General features: G+C 38.2%; 1 protein-coding gene across 6 annotated transcripts in view; it reads right to left on the reverse strand.

Annotated features, from left to right (window-relative positions):
• Nucleotides 1-4,576: 4,576 nt before the first annotated feature.
• N4BP2L2 (NEDD4 binding protein 2 like 2) overlaps nt 4,577-16,646 on the reverse strand; it is a 75,777-nt gene continuing 63,707 nt past the window's right edge. For 3 of the 6 annotated variants that reach the window (XM_028497496.2, XM_007105451.4, XM_028497492.2), the window contains 4 exons: nt 11,114-12,870; nt 8,576-8,661; nt 6,982-7,027; nt 4,577-4,756 (listed from right to left, as the gene is read on the reverse strand). In XM_028497496.2, the coding sequence (XP_028353297.1) occupies nt 7,004-7,027; nt 8,576-8,661; nt 11,114-12,870 (1,867 nt within the window). In that variant the 3' untranslated portion in view covers nt 4,577-4,756; nt 6,982-7,003. The other 3 variants (XM_028497494.2, XR_008618945.1, XR_008618944.1) reach the window with 3 other exon arrangements.

Consider the following 16,646-nt stretch of genomic DNA (forward strand, 5'->3'; position numbering starts at 1 on the left):
ATCCAGAATTAAGTTCTAAGTTCCAGGAACTGGTGAGCGCCAGTTGGTTGGACACCACAGTACTCTCCACTGTTTCACACTCAGGAGTGTAATAGATCCTATTTTCTGAACTAAAATTCAAGATGCATGGACTGAAAGAGACAATATTAAAAATTAACACCATCCTGGAACAATCCGGGATATATGGTGGCTTTGGCTGTAATAACCATTGTAAAGTAAATACATTTTGTTTCTGGCATCTAAGGTATGAAAATTTTGGAAAGGAATTGTGAAGAAAAGCAATTTCCTTCTAAAACAAAACCCAGAGATTGCACAATAAGCTTCGGTGGAAGGGAGTATCCAAGTACGGGGGGCTCTGTGCTGACAATTTCTCCTTCCTCTTGGGGTTCTGTGGGGAGGGGAGGGAGATGAGCTACTCTCTTGAAAATTCCCTTCCCAGCATTGGAGGAAGTATTCTTAGCACTTCTGAGAAACACTGAAATTTCAAAAGCTTCTCTAAATATTAGGGGGAAACCATAAGGAATAGAGAATATACATGAATCATAAAAATAGTGATGCTTATAATGTATGTATCCTATCATACTTCCATGTATCTACAATACTTCTTACAAGACTGTTTTTGCCCAGCCTCAAATACTACCTTTTTCATTCTAGACTTGCACTCTCTAACATAGGAGCCAATAACCACATGTGGCTATTGAGCACTTGAAATACTGGTCCGAACAACAGCCGGTCCAAACTGAAATTAAAATACACTGAATTTCAAAGCTTCAGTATGAAAAAAAAAGAATGTAAAATATCTCAATAATTTTTATATTGATTATGTGTTGAAGTGATAACATGCTGTGTATTGGGTTAATATATTATTAAAACTAATTTCATGTTTCTTTTTGCTTTTTTAACTTGGCTAGTAGAGAAGTCTGAATTACATATGTGGCTGACATATTTGTGTTGGACAGTGCTGCATAAGACTTCTGTCCATTTCTATTTCCTTCTATAGAGGGTGTCCCAGGAAGCATGGGAGAGGGCAGCAGGAAGACACACAGCTTTGGGGGCTAGAAGTTTTGGCACACTGAGTCTGCAGTGCCTGTGGCAGCTGAAGCGACGAAGTAGATGCTGGAAAATGTGAATGTGCTATTAGAAGAGAGATCTGAGCTGGAGACAGTGCTTTGGAAGTCCTTTCCCTGTGAGAAGAAGATAGAGAATACAGCAGACGGCTGAAGAGGGGGCTCGGGGACAGCATTTAAGGACAGTCTTTGAAGTGGATCTACTGAAGGACAGTACGAGAGACAGAACTGTAAGATAGTGTGTGGAGCCCCAGGGAGGGAGAGTTCAAGGAGGAGAAAATGGTTGGCAGTATCTGAAGGTGATCCCAGACACTTCTCCTTTCTCTTAGCTCCCAGATTTAACTACTCAACAAGCTCTGTTTTCCCCAATTTATTCCTCAGAACCACACTGTTTAAAGCTATCTGTTTGTATATCTGTTTCCTCCCACTAGACTGTAAGTTCAAAGGCAAGGACAGTGAGTGTTGCCCTTGTCACCCCAAGAGCTAACACGGCGTCTGACATTCAGAGATGCTCAATAGTTGTATATGGACCCTAACTGCTTTCTCAGTAGATGAGTCTGAATTGGGATTTACTAAAGATTAAGACTGAAAAAAGACAGTGATAACGTCAGCTAAGGACTAATGTAAACAGTCAGTGACCTTATTGGCAGATCTGAGAACCACCCTGCTCCCAGATAGTATCTACGTTCAGATCCTTACTGGCCCTATCTAGGTGGCAGCCTCCAGAGAGGAAGGCTACCCCCGAGTCAGAGGATCCCTGTGACAACACTCCTTCATGCCCTCAGTTCACCCAACCAGCTTTTCAGCTCTAAGGTTCTGTTCCATTTCTCTAGAAGGTGATGACCAGCACAATCTCACGTTGCTGCACTACAAACCATTACCATGATAGACATAAAGAAAATAATCTTAGGAGTAATTTCTGGCAAATGAAGAAACATTCAAATGTTTCTCTAATTATTACTGTTTAACAAGATGTGGAAAAATAAGAGGGTGCAAAGGAAGAGCCACTGGAAACCAGGAATTTAACCCTCAAACCTACAGTTCCAAATACCCCACGATTTGGAATGCTTAATTGTAAGTCAGCCCTGGGTTCCTCCCCTGCAGATGCCAAGATGGCAGAAGTCTGAAACCAAGATGAAGTTTCCAAAGCAGCCTAACCAAAGACCCTGTAACATAGTACCCTGAAACATAGTAGAACCATTTAAAATATATAGGTAATAGCTTCCCAATTTTCTCTAATCCTATGTCCTTTCTTCACCTACCAAAAGCTTTTATCTCATTTTTTACTCAAAATAATGCCTTATATACATACTTATTCACCTTGTTACATAAGTGACATGAATTGAAAGGACAGGAAAGTATCCCTCTGTGCCTGCTTAGCTGTTTCTATGGTGGACCCCTCATTGCTACAGCACCTCCAGCTCTCACCTTCCACCACAGTCTGCACTATTTGGCCATTCAGAGGTAGTGCCTCTCTACTTAAAACTGCTCCCTCCTGGCTCTTCCCTTATCCTTCCCCTAGTAGCTCGATGGAGGATGCAGGAAGCTGGAAGAGGTTAGGGGAAGGGGGACAAGGGGAGAGCAGTCATGCAGAGTATGTCTGCTTGGCTGAATTGACAGGGGAAATGCTCAGGACTCTGGTGGCCTAGGATAAGTCTGCTAATGCAGAAATGTCCTCTGGATAAGACTGATTTTGCTCATTCTAACCTCACACTGCCTCTGCCTCCTATATTCCTTCCCTCTCTCTATTTGGCATCACACTCCTCCCCAAAGGTGATGACCATAATTCTATTTCCACAGCACCTAGTATTTGCCACTGTGCATAGGGACACTTGAGTTGTATAAGCTTTGAGGAGGAAGCCTGGGAGGTGGGGAAAGTAGCCCCAACCCATTTTTCTAAAGCTCCATTCTGGAAATTAGGGCAAGGTAATAAAGGCAGGAGCTGGAGAAAGCTGGGGGCATCCTGGAACCTAAGTACAAGCCTAGGTGGGTAGTTAGCTGGTATGCATCAATACAGTACAAAGGAGTCTCAGAACTGGTCACCACCCCTGCCATACTCATTGTTAAATATTTATGATATTACCCTTACTTACAGCCACGGTGGTGTGGACTCTAATGTATTCATTAGAAATCCATAATTGCTGCTGTTGAAGTCTCCTAAGAAAGCAAACATTTGCCAGATGCCAGAGTCTCCTCTGCTTCAACCCTAATCCTGATCAGCTCTTCCCTGAAATCATCCCATCCCAGGCCAAAGGTAAGTCCAGTTTTACAACAGCTCTAGGAGCCTGCACAGAGAGCAAGACCTTAGGGAGTTCAACCAAACACTGAAGACCTTGGTCTCTGTCTGGAAGAGACTCACAGTCTAGTAGAAAGAGAAACTGAAACTGTACAAAATGAACATAGGAAAAACATTGAGCTATTTAAAATAAAGTGCTCAGTTCCTGATTAAGCAGACAGAACTCAAATACTTAACTTCCACTCCCTCACTGAAACCCCACGAAAATGTAAAGGTTTTTTGGCAGGGCGGGTAATCATTATTATTTTCAAGTATAAACTGTAAGAAAAGAGAGAAGATCACAGCAACAAAATTTCAAACACTGGAAAGCAAAAGGCCCAGTGTTAATTAATTTGGAAAAAAATTTAAAAATAAAACTTGAATTACAGAAAGCCAAGAAACAGTACCATTTACTCTGCATAACCCCTAAAATTTCAGGAATTGGAAGATTTAGGGCTGGACGTGGGGCTCTAAACAGGAAGGTCAGTTGAAAGTCTGTTTAAGAAACAAATGTCCATACAGTCAGGCAGCTGCCCACCCTCTACAGAAGCCTGGAGGTTTATTCTCTGGAGAAGATAAAACAGGATGAGGAGGAGTAAGAGGCAAGATAAGGCAGGCAACACTCCCTTTCTGAAAACAGAGAGATTACATAAAGGCCTACATGTTGAATAATGAGAAATCACCCCTTAATTTATATTTTTCAAATACGAATTTTTGTATTTGAAGTTTGTTAAGTACAATTAAACTAAAATAATAGTAATAATAGAAATAATTATTATTGTAGTATAGTGCAAGTCCCACAATCCCTAACCAAAATCCTTGAGGTCAGATATGTTTCAGAATTTAGGAAGTTCTAAGTGGGGTCTGGGGCACCCCTGGTAATGTAACACATTAATATTTCTGCAGTAAAATGTCTGAAGAGTCACACTAAGTGGGATAAATAAGGAGTAAAATTAACCTGTCTGTTTGGGTCAAGTCTTGCTGCCAACTTAGTTTTCATGCCAAACATTTAAGAAACAAAACAAAATAAAAACAGCTTTTGGTTTTCAGAGGTTTTTGGATTTCAGAAATCTAGAAATGGAATCATGGACCCATACTTGGATATAGGGCCTATCCTTCTATTCTGATGCAATTTTAAAAATAAGCTACTCAAGTTTTCTGTGCCTTATTTTCTTCATGAAATAAAGTAGGGCAAATATCTTCAAAATTAAAAATAAAATGTTCAAGTTGTTACCTCTTTCGTTGAGTTTTTTATTAGTAATCAGGAAACTGATTAAGAATAGTTGAACAGATTATTCAAACCAATTTCGGTATCCACTGAGTGTATCGCTCTAAATTATCCTTCAGGTTGGCACTTAGCACTCTTTCTTGATGATGAGGATCTTTAACAGTACCAGGAAGACGGAGACTTCAACTACAAACAAACACAAGCCCAGACAAGTCCAGACAAAATGGTGACATGAATGGAGTTTGCTGTCAGTTTCCCAAACTCCTGACCTATTTATGCCACCCCCTCACATCTAGAACTTCACATTGTCCCCACAGCCCTGCACCCTGCCTGGTCCTGCCTCATTCAAGAGCCTGTCCTCCTGATTATATCCAACTTCCTGTCTCTAAATCAAAACTTGGTCTATGTCCCATTCCCTGATGACCCAGCTATTTACATTGTAAAGTTAATAATAAATACACTTAATTCATGCAAATGTGTTAACAAGTTTATTGAGTCGATATGTTGCTCTCCTAGATCAGTGGTCCCCAACCTTTTTGGCACCAGGGACCGGTTTCGTAGAAGACAATTTTTACACGGATGGTGGCGGGGTGGGGGGATATATGATGGTTCAGGCGGTAATGTGAGTGATGGGGAATGCAGAAGAAGATTCACTCACTCGTCCGCCACTCACCTCCTGCTGTGCGGCCCAGTTTCTAACAGGCCTCGGATCTGAACCGGTCCAAGGCCCAGGGGTTGGGGACCCCTGTCCTAGATAACACAATTTCTATTTTGCCAGGGGCATTTCAAACACAAAGCTGTAACCAACTAAGGTACTTAGGGGAAGGGAATTAACCCTAACTAAGAGCCTATTATTTTTCAGGCACTATTCTAAGAACTTTGCACAAGTTATTTCATTTAATCCTCATTTATTATCCCCATGACAGGTTGGTATTATAAATGTAATTTTTTTACAGGTGAAGAAATTGAGGCTCTGAGAGGGTAATTTGTTTAAGGTCACATAGCCAGTCAGCAGTAGCTTCAAGATGCGAACCCATCCTCTATCCAGCACTCTGCCCTACGTCCTTAAAGAAGTAAGGCAATATAAACACCCTGGCCACCAGCAGGAAGAGGATTTTGAAATAGGCAGGGATTTGAGGCTCCCAGAGCCAACCACATTCTCCTGCTATTTCCTTCTTTCTAAATTTCTGTTTACCCCTTGACACCCACTGATCATTATGCCAAACACAAAACTAGGAGGCCCATTCTCATTACAATTATAAAAAACCTGTACAGGGCTACAGCACTCATAAAATTCCCCAACGAGAGGACAAATAATTAGGGATGACTGCTCTGTGAGGTTCACAGAGGGCAGTTCGTTTAGCATGAATGTAGAAGATGAACATAAAAATCAAAAAAGTATGGTCCATAAAGTGTCCTTGACACAAAATTAGCAGATAGAAAACACTCTGGAATTAGCTACTGCCAAATATACCCATGCTTGTTGCATGCTGCTTATACTGGTGTCACACTGAGGGGAAGCCTCACATAAACTCCATGAGGCCAGGAATGTTTTCACTGCTATACCCTCAGTGTGTAGAACAATGTCTGAACTGAGGCAACTCGATAAACATTTTTGAACAAATGAATGAATTTCTTCACCTCCTTTCTCTGGAATTCCTCATAGCCTCTCATCTCTTCCCCTCCTATATTTATCCCACATTTTCCAAATCTCTAAACTCTTCTCCCAGATCTTTAGTCCTTCCCCTTCTTCTTTCAGCAGAACCATGTTTAAAACAAACAAAAACATTTTTACTGGGTATATGTGTATTTCTAGTTAGCTGAGAAATGGAAACAATAAAAAGAGAAAACATATGGTAAATGCAGAGTACATTCAATTCTTATCAAATGCAGACAGATACATACTGAAATCATAGCAGCTGTGTTTATTTCATAATTTAGGCATTTGAAAAAAAAGTGCCATGTGTTTATTTTAATGTCACTTGATGTCAAGTTTAAAACATGAGTTTGTCTACATATTTTACCTCTTTTCCTAGAGAATCTTTTAATATTTAAATATAACCTATATCCCTAATTCCCAGCCATTATCACATATCAATCTGGGTGGAAGTGAGGGAGTGGAAATCCCTCAAAAACTGTGTGTTGACAGAATGCTCTAAAATATATTCTAATAAAGTTGGAAAATAAATTTGGCAGCAACAATCTAAGCTTTGTTGTATTTCATAAAAAGATCTACATTTAAAGGAAATAAAAACATCACATGTGCAGTAGCACACAGAGTTGCTATGGTAACAGACTACATTTTTTATATTTACTCTTCAATTGTAGTAATATGAGCTATTACAACCAAATAATGTCAACATCCATTTCCTCCTGATCATATAGAGGTCTCTGGAATAAGCTGTACTTACAGTTCAAGGAATCCTCATTTTTTTAACCAATCTTCTTCTGTCTTTTCTAGAAATCATAATTAAAATACATATAATAATGATTAATATTTGCCGTTGGGATTAGATTTGCACCATCATTTAACTCGCACAGGGACACTCCCCAAATGAGAAAAAACATAATAAACATAAATGTCAGTTTAAACATTTAAAGTATTGCCGTGTGTGTGTGTGTGTGTGTGTGTGTGTGTGTGTGTGTATGTTTAGGTAGGAAAAAGGTCTCCATGGGAATGAGGAGAAATAAGTACAAAAAAAATGTATTTGGTTTTACTACCTGAGCACACAAACAAATCTACTTCTCCCACAGCTGTGTTTATATGAACAGTTAAGAAATACCTACTATCCTGAACTATATAATTCTATGTTTCACTAAACCTTGATTTTACTATTTATTTCGAAATGTACCTCTGGCATTGCCTTTGGGCACATTTAAGTCACTATCAACTAATGTAAACAGAATACCAGCCACCCTCTCCTCATTACATTACACAGAGAACTGGCTTTTCCAGAGTTTCTGTTACCTTTCTAAACTTCCCAACCAGTCCTCCTCCAGCTACCTGGAAAATTAACAGCCTGTCAGAACCATCATGGACCACCAGAACATACCAATAATGAGGTGCTTCCAAGTCAAGTAAATATGACTCTAATTTGTAGCTGTTACTGTATTATAACAAGATAAGATTGAGGGCTGGACAGGAGAAAAAGATGTAAAGAAGAATAAGTGACTCTCCTAAAACAGGGACCTCAGTCACCCACAGTTGGCCCTTATACCAGCCTACACTACAACAAAGTTAGGGAATTAAATGCAACTTTCTCTTTGGGACTAACTGAAAGAAACATGCATAGATTATCCACCCATCCACATACATTCTTTCTCTAATTTAATACAATGGATGTAGCTCTCTTCATGTTACATTTGATGGAACAGGTTTTCTTTTTCTTTTTTTTTTTTTTTTTTAAGAAACTAGTTAGAGGGCATTATGCTAAGTGAAATAAGTCAGACAGAGAAAGACAAACATTATATGACATTGCATATGTGAAATATAAAAAATATAACAAACTAGTGAATAAAATAAAAAAGAAGCAGACTCAGATATAGGGCACAAACTAGTGATTATGGGAGGCGGGGGCAATATAGGGGTGGGTAAGTGGGAGGTACAAACTATTGGGTATAAGCTAAGCTTAAGAATGTATTGTGCAACACAGGGAATATAGCCAATATTTTGTAATAACTGTAAATGGAAAGTAACCTTTAAAAATTGTATTAAAGGGCTTCCCTGGTGGCGCAGTGGTTGCGCGTCCGCCTGCCGATGCAGGGCAGCCGGGTTCGCGCCCCGGTGTGGGAGGATCCCACGTGCCGCGGAGCGGCTGGGCCCGTGAGCCGTGGCCGCTGGGCCTGCGCGTCCGGAGCCTGTGCTCCGCGACGGGAGAGGCCACAACAGGGGAAGGCCCGCATACCACAAAAAAAAAAAAAAAAATTGTATTAAAAATTTAAAAATCAATTAAAAAAAAAGAAACCAGTTAGAGAAGGTCTGCTTTGAAAGCCATAAAAATATACCTCTACTGACGTCTTCCACTGCAAACAGATCATCTTCAGTGTCTTCCAGTCAAGAGGAACCACACAGTCGTCAGGCAACAAAGATTCTGTGAAAAAAAAAAAGAGAACAAATTTCACCTCTAATGTCACACATATTTTTACCCTAAATATGAAGATATGCAAACATGATATCTAGACCACCATAATGATAAAAGCCTGATTTTGAAGATATTTCAGTGATAGCTAAAGGAGTTAGTCTGTCTCAGATCTCTATTAGTAAACAATATCCAGACTCAATAAAAATGCTTATGTATATATGTAAAGTGATATGTATCATAGTTCATATTCTCATGTAAGTACAAATATATACACATCAGTAGCTTCAAGTGGTACTGTCACAGGGCATAAAATTTAGGTAGACATCCTTTCCTGTGACATGTATAAAACACGGCAAGTACAGCAAGTTTAGTTTTCTTGCAAATTGCTCCTTCCACATAAGAGTGTCTGGGGGAAAAAATCCTTACAATTATGATGCTCATAAGCAAGTCCCAACATTGATTTATACCTATCAGCCATACCAAACCATAGAAAATATTTTTCCTATACTCGCATATCCCTAGCAACATGGGTAGTTTGTTTTCTTCAGGCCTATGTATGACTCTACTATATAATCCCACTGTGTCTGCAGACCTCCTAATACTAGAATTCATTTGAGTTCCCTGTCTTATTTACAAGGTCATAGATACACCAGAGCTTTGCATGTCCAACCTAGGTAAACAAATTAGTTTACAGCCTCCACTTCCAGTTTTCTCCTTTCCTTTTTTAAGCATACACCATTTCCAAATGTAAAATTCTTTCCCTCTGTTTTTCTTTTAAATCATATTTGTATAAGCACTGCTTATAATTCACTTCCATTTGGAGCCATCCCAGACAAAACCATAACCCCATATTCTCTTCAACAATCCCTTTAGCACAGCTAACCTCATTCATAAAATATTCATAAGCTTCTCATTTATATTTTCTATGTGCAATAATTTTGTTTTGTTAGTCTTGTCTCCCCATTTAGAAGGTAAGCTACTTGATGAATGAGGTCTATTTCCTCTAAAAAGCTTTCCAAAGCTTAATTAATGGATGCTGGATCATTATTGTTGATTATGATAGTACTGTGCATTCAAGGGAGGAGGTTTAGAATCTTTTCCCACTAGTGCCTTCATGCTTTCTGGTGCCAATCTAAGGCAGTGATTTTGTTAATATTTTGGGGTCATGGACGTCCCCGAGAAGCTGTTAAAATCTATGGACCTTCTCCCAGAAAAATGGCACAAAATGACACAAAGAATTTTGCATATGACTTCAGAATATGGACTTTGGACTAAGATTCCCAACTTAAAATGACTTCCATTATCTTTTTAAATTCTCCAAAGCAAATGCAGTTTAATTTTTTTAATTGCTATGTTTCTTTGGTACATCTAGGAGGATAGAAAATTGCAGCAAACAGTTATGATGTGATTATTCACAAAGTTTGCAAAAATGATAAACATGATGCCAGAACAGGTTGATAGCTGTGACTCCTCTGACTCTGAGATTTAGCTAATCTTGGGTCTGAGCTGAGTGGACCAAGTTTGTCCAGAACAGCAGAAGTTTAGGAGCAAAGTAAAAAACATTGGAAATCAAGCTGTTAGAGAACCCCAGGCTCCCTGGTAAGTACAGAAGAAAAAGAGTATCAGGAAGATACAGGATGCAGGGATTGGAGCTTTACTTCTTGGCTCTTACAGCTTCTGTCCCCAAGGAAGGGGACACATGCAATTGCATGAAATCATTAACACATGCAATTGACTTACAGATAAGGAAAAGTTGGGATATGTGCCTCATTTCCTCTTTAAGATATTTAGCATCTTGCATAGGCATACTATTTAGCAGAAATTTACTTAGAATTTTACTTACAATATTAAAAAATCATATTTTCACTTTTTTAAATTCAGATTTTTCACTTCCAAAAACAATCTTAAGAGCCCAAAGGAACTTTTCAAGTCAACCAGTCAGACTCCTTCCTAACCTTCTTTTCAGTACCCTTCTCAGACAGTTCTTAAAAATTAAATTCAACTGATTTCAGATATATTTTCCTCACTTAATCTTCATTGTCCCCCTTTTACTATTCTCATATCTATGAGCTATAATGTGAATGAGAAAGGAAAGGGTCATGCGCCAAACAAGGGAAATACAGAAAGCAGAAAGATTTTTCTTAAAGAAAGCAGTCCATCTCTATTTGTTACATAATCACTGTTTGCCTGTCTCATTCTTCATTCTTCCCACTGTCTACTGAAACTGAGAGTCCAAGTATTCAACACGCTCAAAGACATTTCAGACGACTGGCTGTGGAGGTGGGGGGGTGGGGCATGACTCCACCGAGCACCATTTGCTACGTGTCCTCCACTTCCACCACCGAAAAGTATCGCAACATCAATTAACTGCATGAAATCACTAACATGAGGTAGAAACACCGCAAAAATTACTCGCATGTTAAATTGGACTTTTTATTTGTAGCAAATAAACTCAATTTACCCACTGGAACTCCAGGAGATCCAAATAGCTTTACTAGTTGAAAGGCAAACTCTTGTGATAATGGTAGCTCAAGGGAATCCAAGTAGTCAGTGTTTGTTAAATCTTGGTTATCCTCTGTTTGTGAGAACTGTAATGGTTTAGGTTCTTCCCATGTCTCTAGCTTTTCACCAAAATTTTCATTTAAAAAGTAAAGATCAGAAGTGACCCTAAAAGAGTACAAAGTATCAGGTGGGCTGCTTAAAATTTCTGAAGAAGTGAACCTTACATCATTTAGTTTATCATCTACTCTCCTCTGAGAGTTGAAAGTCAAAAACGGTTTCTTGCTTGTAAAAGATATCTTCCAAAAGCTAGATGTATATTGTAGCATAAGAGAAGGAATGGGGCTTTTGTAAAAATACACAGAGTGCCTTAGTCTATTAAATAGCAGGTAATGAGAATAAAATTGTCCACCAACATTTAGAAGAGAATCTTTGACAATGTCAAAGTAAAACCATGATGGATGATGATTGAAGGTCATAATGTTTTGCTTAATCTCTTCATTATTTATTTCTGAAATTACATCTTTTTCTTCTTCCAAAATAATTTTTATTCCATGGCTTTCTGTTAACAATTCACATTTCCCCATTTCTTTTACATTGATATGACTCTGTCCCAGTAAGTTAAAGTTTGGTGCCAAAGTGAAAATCCTTTTCTGCCTCCTTTTTTTATTCTTTGTTGAGTGTAAGGCATTCTTTAGGCTATCCAGTTTAAGGAAGTGGCTTCCAAAGATATTTGTCTCTGTTTCTATGATTGAATCTATATTCTCAGTTGGAGGTGACAAATCTTCATTTTCTATCGATAGCTTCTCTTCTATCAATGTTTCAGGACTGTTTCCTGGTCCTGATGCTCCTTCAGAAGGAGAGATCAATTTAATCAATTGTCCCCTGTTGTCAGGATGAGCCAGTTTTTGCCATCTATCTCTCTTTGGTCTCTGTTCACATATAAACTTATTAGGTCCCTCAGGCCAGCTACCAAAATAGGGTTGTCTATCAGAGCCCAACTGTAATTCTTCATCAGAGAAATCATTTGAGAAAAAAGCCCAGTAACTGTTTTTAGATGTATTTACTCCTTGTTCCTTTCTTAAAACTTTATCTGAAGTTCTGGATCCATATTGATGGTACAGACTTGTTTCATTCAGAAGACTCTTATCTACCATCTCTTTCTTCGGCATAAACGAGCACGGCGTTTCAACAAATCGGTCTTGGATATGTAATGCCATGATATCCCTACTTTCAATATGCTTTTCTACCTTTGTGCCAGGGCAGTCATCACTTGCTACATAGGGGAGATTTTGAGTCACTGTTGAATAAGAAACAGAGCTTTCATTTGGCATCAATGACAAACTTAGAAACAAGTCATCATCTTCCTTGGGGAGGAAATTCTTTGGTGTATTGTCCAACTCAACTACAGACATAACGTGTGGCAAACTGTTTTCAGAATTTATGTTTTCCTGCCTCTCATCTTTATGGACATTCACAAAATCTCCTACTTCATTTCTCAGACCACCAGTTAAGGAACACGCTGATTCTCTTTTGGTCTCTTCTAAGTCTTCCTCTTCACTCTGAGATGGGTCCTGATCTTCTGGTGTAAGATAACTTAAGGTTTCAAATGAGTTTTCCTCCATGATTTTACTATGACTGTTCTGCTTTTTTTTTCTTTTTCTGTTTCTCTTCTTGGCTTTGCTGAACCTGTGCCCAGTTTTCTTCAAATCTCTTTCTCTGAAATAGAAAAGAATTAAGAAATTCATAACTTAATTACTTATATAACATTATAAACTATAACATTATAAACTAAAACATTATACTCAACGTGCAGATATACAAATCATTAGTACAAGAGATTCTAAAGTGTGTGTCCACTTTGTACTATATTTTAAAAATCACTTTTGAAAGAGATATACTTTAATCCTCTAAATAATTGGGTTGGCCAAAAAGTTTGTTTTCAGGTTTTCCATAACATAGAAAAAACCCAAACGAACTTTTTGGCCAACCCAGTAAAAGTGAATACACTTTGAGGAAGTTACAACTCATTTTCACATACTCATTTCATAAACCAACAACTTTATGAAAGCCTAATATTTTCCTTAAGATACTTTATATATATATACTACCAATAAACAACTTGGTTATCCCAACACCTTGAATTTTGAAAAGTGAAAAGTGACGGGTATAGTGTAAATGGCACCGCTTTAATGGCTCAAATAGCTAGATTTTCTCTAGACATAAAAACTTTGGCAATTAAGTTGCTCCATCAAACTGTAAAGAACAGGTGATAATGAGCAGTCAAGTTCAGTATTGGGATGATATGCTTCTAACTGCCTAGTGAGCAGTGGTTCTAAACCAGAGGCTCCGCCACTACTTTGTGGGGTGTGTGGAAATGTGTGAAGGCATTTTCGGTGGTCTCAATGACTGGAAATGTGTTACTGGCACTTGGTACTGAGGCCAGGGGTGTTAACCATCCCGCAATGCCAGGGACAATTCCACAGTGAAAAGTTATCCCACCCAAACGAGCAATAATGCTCTCATCAAGCACACTAAAAGTTCACGGTGCCCCTTAATTGAAGGCAATCTTTGATCCTGAGAGAAAAAGGAGGATTTAGGAAATTTTCTAATTTAGGATATAAAGGTTTAGTTATCTTCTCTTCCACAATGTACAGATGGAAACATAGTAAAATGTACTAGAGGAAGGACAATAGATACAGCTGAGGAAAAAAATCCAGGGTAGAGGAATAGGAAAATAAACACTTAAACAAACAAACAAACACCGAAGCAGAGAGAGATAACGAGGAAAAGAGAAGTTGGTCAACTGGCTGGGCATTGGACAAAAGAATTTATTAAAACTGCCCCAGCCTCTGGCCTGGTTTATTCCAGCCCATGCTGCTGGGCAATTTTCAATAGTCAGGATCCCTGAATACCTTGTTCTTTGTCAACTAATTGCTGCTGCCCTTGTTTATATATGCCTGGATGTTGGTTTAGAAAGAACATTAAGGTTGTAAATCAACTACACTTCAATTAAAAATTAAATTAAAAAATTTTTTTAAAAGAATAACATTAAGGAACAGTAAATTATTGAGAAGCAATTAAGATGGTATCTATAAAAAGGATATCAAGTAAAGAATGTCAACTTTGGCAGTAACTCTCCTTCATGGTCAGTTCTGACTCCAATGAAAGGTCTAGTTGAAGTCTAAGGCGCAGTCAGTTATAAAATGCATACTGCAGACTAGTCTGTCATCCTAAAAACAAACTCCACTGTCTTCGCCCAAACATGAACCATCCTGTTGCAGGGAAAGGAGGAAAAGAATGAGCTGAATTTATTGTTGTTTTATTTATTGGCCTAAATGGTAAAATACTAAGGACCTAAGACTCACTCCAGGACTGGTGACTCTGTGGAGTTGAATGCACTTAATGTGCAGTCCCTTTAAACAGCTCTCTAGTGCACAAGGAAAGAGAATTCTCATCTATGGAAATGGGGTTCCTAGATATGGCTCATCACAAAAGTGTTTATAGCTCCTTATGCCACCAGGAATTATAAGGTTCACAATGCTACTTTGAAAATTGGCTTTAAAAAAAAAACTAGTGCACACTCACTATATGTTAAAATTATTTAATTGCTTTACATGTACTAACTTACCTAATCTTCACAATAACCATATGTGGTAAGACAAATGCTAATTTTACCCCCAACTCAAAAAGGCAACTGAAACAAAGAGAAGCTGAAGAATCTTCCCAACTATAGCCACAATATAAAGCAGCATGGAGGTTCTTCAAAAAATTAAAAATAGAACCACCATATGATCTCGCAATTCCACTTCTGGGGATATATGCAAAGGAAATCAAAACACTAACTCAAAAAGATATCTGTACCCCATGTTCACAGAAGCATTATTTGCAATAGCCAAAACATGGAAACAAGTGCCCATCAATGGATGAATGGATAAAGAAGTTGTGGTATATATATACAATGGACTATTATTCAGCCATATAAAATGAGGAAATTCTACCTTTTGTGACAACATGGATGAAACTTTTAAGGCATTACGGTAAGTGAAATCAGTCAGACAGAGAAAGCCAAATACTGTATGATCTCACTTATATTTGGAATCTAAAACAAAATGAACAAAAAAACTCATAGAAAAAGAGATTATATTTGTGGTTACCAGAGGTGGGGGTTGGGGTAAGGAGGAATTGGAGGAATGTGGTCAAAAGGTACAAACTTACAGTTATTAGATAAATAAGTATTAGAGATTTAACGTATAATACAATGACTATAGTTAACACTGCTGTATGATATTTAGGAAAGTTGTTAAGAGAGTAGATCCTAGGAGTTCTTACCACTGGAGAAAAAATTTTTTTTAAATTTTTATTGTATCTGTATGAATTGATGGATGTTAACTAAACCTACTGTGGTAATCATTTCACAATATATGTAAATGAAACCATGATAGTGTATAGCTTAAATTTACACAGTGATATATGTCGATTATTTCTCAATAAAACTGGGAAAAAAAAAAGAACAAAGAAGAATTTACCCAGGGTCACATGGCTACTGGCAGGATTCAGACCAAGGCTGACTGGCTTTTGATTCTATACTCTTTAACCATTATACAAAATTGCCTCTCAACTAAAAAGGAGAATTTTACACTTCCCTTCTCTCTTTCTCTTCCTCCTCTCATCTTCAAATTCTCACATGTGCATAAACACAGAGATGTTTAAACTGGCAAGAGTTGAGTCCTTTTGAGGGAAGTAGCTCTTGGGCCCTGACTCCTACTATCACTACCCTAATAGTGTCTTGAGACATTTTTCTTGTTCTCTCTCTCTGTATGAAAGCAAACAAGGAACAACACCAGAAAGTGGGAGAAGGTAGTGTGGAGCAGGACTCATCTCCCTAATTGAACTTTATGTCAAGGTTTTATATGAGCAATGGGAAGACCAGGGTAGGTGGTCTATAACTTAGGCCGATAGACACAAGGGGCTCCTCCTGGAGTTAACTCATTTGTCAAGGGGTAGAGGTAGTGAAGAGTGATCACATTCTGGATATATTTTGAAGGAAAGACAAGCAGGAATTGAAAACAAATTGGTTAGAGTATGAGAAAAAGATAATAATCAAGCATGAGTGCAAAGATTTTGGCCTGAACAATCGGAGGGATGAAACAGCCATTTGCTGATACACAGAAGCCTGTACAAGGTAGGGGTTTGGAGAGAGCGTTGCTAAATCAATTGCCTCAAAGTTCAGCTCAGAGTCTTAACCAATAAATTAATCTGTCCCTATAGCAGAATTTAGAAAGTAGAAAAGATGAGGGCTTCTCTAACACTCCTCAAGGGTTCCTATGTTTTTTAAATGGATTACAATCTGATAGCTACTTTGAGAAAGGACCTGCCAATGATGAAAACTCATGATGCCTGCAGAGAATTTAACATGGATCATGAAAGAATGAGGTGGCTTAAAAAATAAACTATTAGAATCTAGGAGATCATGCAATTTATTAAGGCAGTTT

The sequence above is a fragment of the Physeter macrocephalus genome, chromosome 13 (assembly GCF_002837175.3).
Source record: "Physeter macrocephalus isolate SW-GA chromosome 13, ASM283717v5, whole genome shotgun sequence".
NCBI classification, from domain to species: domain Eukaryota; kingdom Metazoa; phylum Chordata; class Mammalia; order Artiodactyla; family Physeteridae; genus Physeter; species Physeter macrocephalus.